The sequence below is a fragment of the Cibotium barometz genome, chromosome 19, assembly GCF_041138505.1.
Source record: "Cibotium barometz isolate CiBa-2024 chromosome 19, ASM4113850v1, whole genome shotgun sequence".
Taxonomy (NCBI): Eukaryota; Viridiplantae; Streptophyta; class Polypodiopsida; order Cyatheales; family Cibotiaceae; genus Cibotium; species Cibotium barometz.
In genome coordinates this window covers 40,530,467-40,536,118 of record NC_141064.1, presented here as the reverse complement: position 1 = coordinate 40,536,118, position 5,652 = coordinate 40,530,467, and the positions used below count along the sequence as shown (strand labels likewise).

General features: G+C 44.4%; 1 protein-coding gene across 1 annotated transcript; it reads right to left on the bottom strand.

Annotated features, from left to right (window-relative positions):
- LOC147628590 (putative histone H2A variant 3) lies at nucleotides 1-4,772 on the bottom strand. The gene is made up of 2 exons (XM_086813789.1): nucleotides 4,412-4,772; nucleotides 1-509 (listed from the first exon to the last, which is right to left on the bottom strand). The coding sequence occupies exons 1-2, from the start codon at nucleotides 4,526-4,528 to the stop codon at nucleotides 213-215; spliced, it is 414 nt and encodes a 137-aa protein (XP_086669915.1). The 5' UTR covers nucleotides 4,529-4,772; the 3' UTR covers nucleotides 1-212.
- Nucleotides 4,773-5,652: the final 880 nt, after the last annotated feature.

The following is a 5,652-nucleotide window of genomic DNA, read 5'->3' as shown; positions in this document are numbered from 1 at the left end:
TAGCAAGCACACTTTGAAACGTTGTTGTAAAATACAGTGTCTTGTTACATAGTTCACATTCCAACAAATTCAGCATCTTCATCAACGATAGTAGTGAGTTTGTAAATGTGCCACCAATCCATTCCTCTTAGCCTCAACCCATCTCCTCCCCTTTCCCAACCATCTACATAACACAGCACTTTCCACAAATCTTATGGTTTCTCTAATCTGATCTAGTCTTTGGTTGATTTATTTATCAGAGACTTATGTATGTGGGGTATGACTCCACCGCCTGCAATCGTGCCTTTAATCAGGGTGTCCAGCTCCTCATCACCTCGGATAGCAAGTTGAAGGTGGCGTGGAGTTATCCGCTTTACTTTTAAGTCTTTGCTTGCATTTCCAGCCAACTCCAACACCTCTGCTGTTAGGTACTCTAGAATAGCAGCCGTATACACTGCAGCAGTTGCTCCCACCCTCCCATTCGCTTGGACCCGAGATTTGAGAAGACGGTGAAGCCTACCAACAGGAAACTGCAAGAACAAAAAGTAAGCCTACCAACAGGAAACTGCAAGAAAGAAATGTAAGCCTCTAATAACAACCCAATGTGCATGAATATGCGTGCTACATGTAAAGAAGGGAGTGTACACAGTAATATGGACCTTTTGTAAGAGGATAGAACGTGGGGTGTATATAGACACTCACAAAAAATAAGATATTTCACGGCACATAACTTTAAATTGAACTTGCACAATAACAAAGATGGAGAACAATATTGTAAGAGTAATGTGATACAACACAAATAACAAAGCCCCAAACATGTCTGCTCCGGTGAAGAGAGCTTCCATGGCTGATCTAGAACTAGTAAGGCAGAGGTTGTATGCTAATAGAAGCTACAGTGTAAACTCACAACGATGATTAATGAACTGTATGGGAAGGGACTGGTAGTGTCTATATAATGGGAGTCGTGGGGCGGCCATAACTAGACTGCAGACCACGTCGATGCCACCATCTGCGGTGTTGAACGGGCCCATACAAAACTTCTAGAACTACTATGCAATTACCACACCTCCCACACCATCCAAGCCGCAAATTTGAAATAGGGTGTCCAAATGTAATGTCTACCTATCCCATGTGTGGATTGTTATGAGATAACAATACACTATAGCATGTAGCCAGTCATGTGCATCATATATGTGTGTGTGTGTGTGTGTGTGTGTGTGCGCGCGCGCGCGCACGCCACATGGATATAAATCTTACTTGCAACCACCTCTTAGGCAAGATGAGGGGTAGAATATGATCTGATTTGGGCAATTTGGAGACAACCCTGTGTGAAAACAGCTTTTTGTCCAGCCCTAAAAAGGGAATTTTCTGGACATTTATTGGTTAGTATTTTTGTCTTTTCTGCTGGCTGACAGCCTTTAGGCGCCGACCAGCAGTCCCCCCCAGTATATATAGCTTTGCCTCATCATTCACCACTCAATACCACATCATTGCACATATCCGATACCATCTGCTGCTGCTGCTGCTGCTTCTGCCGGGCTCTACACCACATTGCTTCATCAAGCCACACCATGGGACAGCAGCCCTCTCTGCTACATTCAGTACATCAGCGTTTACATCAGCATATCATCAGCGCTTACATCAGCATTTTACCAAAGCTTATGGGACAGCAGCCCTCTCTGCTAAAGTAGAGCATATCAGCATTTTACCACAGTTCATGGGATGGCAGCCCTCTCTGCTACATAGAGCGCTTCAGCGTTTTTCCTCAGCTCTCACCATCGGGACGACAGCCCACTCTCTGCTTATCTTCACCATCGACACCCTTCAGGTACGCAGCACCCTTATCACCAGAGCCTGCACCCTTCAGGTACGCAACACCCTTGTCACCAGAGCTTGCACCACTCAGGACGGAAGCATCACCCTTCAGGTACCTCAGCACCCTTGTCACCAAAGTCTACATCACTTCACCTTCCGCTGCCCACAACCACCTCGGAGTGCCCCTGCATCCACCGACACGAGCCTTCAACATCGACCACCTCACAGAGTGCCTTTGCCTCACATCGATGCGAGCCTTCGTCATCGGCCGTGCTTCAACTCCAACATCGTGTTTGCTTCTACACCGGTCTTCTTCACAGAGTCTCCTCACATCAGAGGACCTCTTGTACATATTTTCACTCACCATCATATATACACTCACTCACCCATTTCATGCTGTGTTGTTTTGCTCTCATCTCCATCTGGTCCTTTCGTCCTTTTGCCCTCACATGGTATCAAAGCTATCGTGAGCAAAGGGATTTAAGACCTCGAGAGCACACAACATGGATCGTCTACCCACACTCCCGAAGGACCAATCTTTCTCAACTGAAGTTGATTCTCCAAACTCTGATCTAAACCACACAAGGAATGGGACTTCTTACTCAATGGAGAGTCTTGTTCAAGATCTTACTTTGGGAGACGATCAACCCATCTACATCACCTTATCTTCACCACCTTTGCCATCACGATCGCCCTCTCTGACTTTATCAAATTTTGTTGCCAGAGGGGGATACATTCCTTCTGCCAGTGTCTCATCACTATGGGACCCTGGCATCCATCATCTTCTCTCATGGTTCCCTTTTTGGCCTGAGAGGGGGTGTGTGAAAACAACTTTTTGTCCAGCCCTAAAAAGGAAATTTTCTATACATTTATTGGTTTTATTTAGTATTTTTGTGTCTTTTCTGCTGGCTGACCACCAATCTCCCACAGTACATATAGCTTTGCCTCATCAATCACCACTCAGTACCACATCATTGCACATATCCGGTACCATCTGCTGCTGTTGCTGCTTCTGCTGGGCTCTACACATCATCGCTTCATCATTTTATCATCTGGCCACTTCTCGGGTCAGCAGCCCACTCTCTGCTACAGGCCACACCGTGGGACAACAGCCCTCTTTGCTACATTCAGTACATCAGCATATCATCAACGCTTACATCAGCGTTTACATAAGCATATCATCAGTGTTTTACCACAGCTTATGGGACAGCAGCCCTCTCTGCTACAGTAGAGCATATCAGCGTTTTACCACAGTTCATGGGACAGCAGCCCTCTCTGCTACATAGAGCACTTCAGTTTTTTTCCTCAACTCTCACCATCGGGACGGCAGCCCACTCTCTGCTTATCTTCATCATCGACACCCTTCAGGTATGCAGCACCCTTGTCACCAAAGCTTGCACCACTGGGGACAGCAGCCCTCTCTACTCCTCAGCACCCTTCAGGTAAGCAGCACCCTTGTCACCAAGGCCTGCACCCTTGTCACCAGACCCCTGTTAATGGTCGTACAGTATCCCCTTCAGAGAGACATGATGACAGTTGGATAACATAGAGATCCACATGATGTAGGCTTGACCTGTCCCTATAACCTTGAAAAGTTTACAGCACCTCATGGTTGGTGAATGAGTTCAAACATCAAAGCCTCTCAATTAACATGTGTTCCATGCAATAGCTATGCATTCATACACTATCCTTGGTTTGTGTGTCGGCATAGGTTTCCATGTTGGCATCCCTACCATGTCCGTAACACCCCTACTTCTTGTGAAGATCAGAAGTTTTCAACCCATTATCACAAGCAGACAATTAGCTACCTGACACCACTTTTGCTTTTCATGACGCAAGATATGCATCTATTCCCCTTCAATAGCATGGATCATGGCCATAGAGAAAAGCCTCGGTGGCAATTCCCTTACCAAACAACATGCAAATACATGAACATGAAAAGCAAATCACCCAAAAATGAAGGGAGCCAAAAACCGTTGCTTTATGCCCTTATAGTTTTAAGTCTCACTCATTTGCATAAACTACTGACTACAAAAAAGCTCTTAATCTTCATATCTGATCCCAATGAGCTCTGACATGTAAAATCTTGATATGCAATTGCTAATGACTTGCTCTCACCAGTTCCCAAAAACCTATAGCCAGATCTCATGCAATTTCTCTTAATTGTAAAATAAGAACATGATTGAAAATGACTACTCCGTTGTAAACATTTAGTATGACTGTAAGCCCTTTTAAAAAAAACGAGTATTTTTCGTCAAAATACCACACCGAAACCAGTAAGATCAGGGGTACACCAAGCCCACACTCGGCCAAATCAGAGACCCACCAGCAAAATTAGGCTGAAGAAGCACTCCCTTGATTTTTCAGATAGGCTTTTTGTAAATAAATAAATAAAAACAGAAAAAAAATTGTTTTTTGAATGATGGGTTTTTTATAATAGATCCGTTTTCTTTTAGGAAGCGCGCAATTCAAAAAGACGGAAGAACCTGTTTTCAAATACATTATTCTCAAAAAAAAAAAGGGCGGGGGGGGGGGGCGGCGGGGGGTGTCTATCAGAAGTCCTCTTCAAAAACGGGTAATTTTTTAAGAGCCCAATTACAGATCGGACGAGGTATACCTGCAATCCAGCACGGGCGGAGCGAGAGACGGGTTTCTTCTTGTCGGCAGATTTGTCGAGAGCAGGACTTTTTCCCATCAGGAGGCCCTTGGCGCCCTTTCCCGCGGTGACTACCATGGCTTCTGTACCTAAAAAATAAGGGGAAAAAAAAAGGCTCACAACAACAATGGGCTCGAAAATTTCAAACGGGATGCAGGCGCCAAATGCCCACAACCTGCAGGAAGGAGATGAATAAAACAGCTGGTAAACCAGCAAACGTGAGCGGGAAACCTAGGCAAGGTAGAAAGGCAGATGGGAAATTTGCAAAATATGGGAATGACAAAAAATGGCTCGGAGGCAGGGAGGCAGAGAACAGTAATTTAATAAATCAACCTATGTCTGATATTTTGCCCTCCTATTTTTGGCTATTTGTTGTTAAATTTTGGCTATGGGCTCTCCACCATTAACCAGGGGTCAATTGACCTAAGGTTAAGCGTTTGAAGGTTGCTCTTTACAAAGAAAAAAGAGGAGATACAAGCATCGTTGCATGCTATTTTTTCTAAAATAAAAACCCCATAACCAGAAAATTAATAAACAACCATAAAAGCATAGTATAGCAATCTATCCACCTCAAGAAGTGTCGGCCTTCTTCCACCTCTTGAGTATTTATGCTTTATTAATAAAAAAAGCACACAAGCTTAGGTAAAGTGTTCTTATCTAACCACTAAAGGAGAATTACAAAAAGAATCCCAAGGGCTAATTCACATGCAAATAAATAATGTAAATAAATAAGTCCACACCCAATATAACAAAGTGGGCGACTCGATAGATGCACGCCCGAATACATCAAAATGGGCGGCCAACGACAATACAAAATCGTGTAGTAGATACTACGACAAAAATACCAAAGTGAGAACCATCCCGATAATAGCTCACGCCATGTCGCCGCCATCACATCCCAACCATTCCGGCTTATGAGCACAAAGCCCGTCAATCTCACCAACCTACAAGGTTGTCCATTCAAACACACTACAAGTTTGCAACACATGCTAAAAGTCCACGACAGCACATAAGTAATAAATCCAACACTTAGTTCCAGCCATCCCTAATTTCATATGTCCTACACATGGAATATTCGAAATCACCCAAGTGCCATGCTATGAACATAGTGGTAATTAGGCGTCCCCAATTAACCATAACAGGATGGACGGACAAACCGTGACGTCCCTCCTGGCCGGGATAGCAACTGTCCTCGGTTGCTA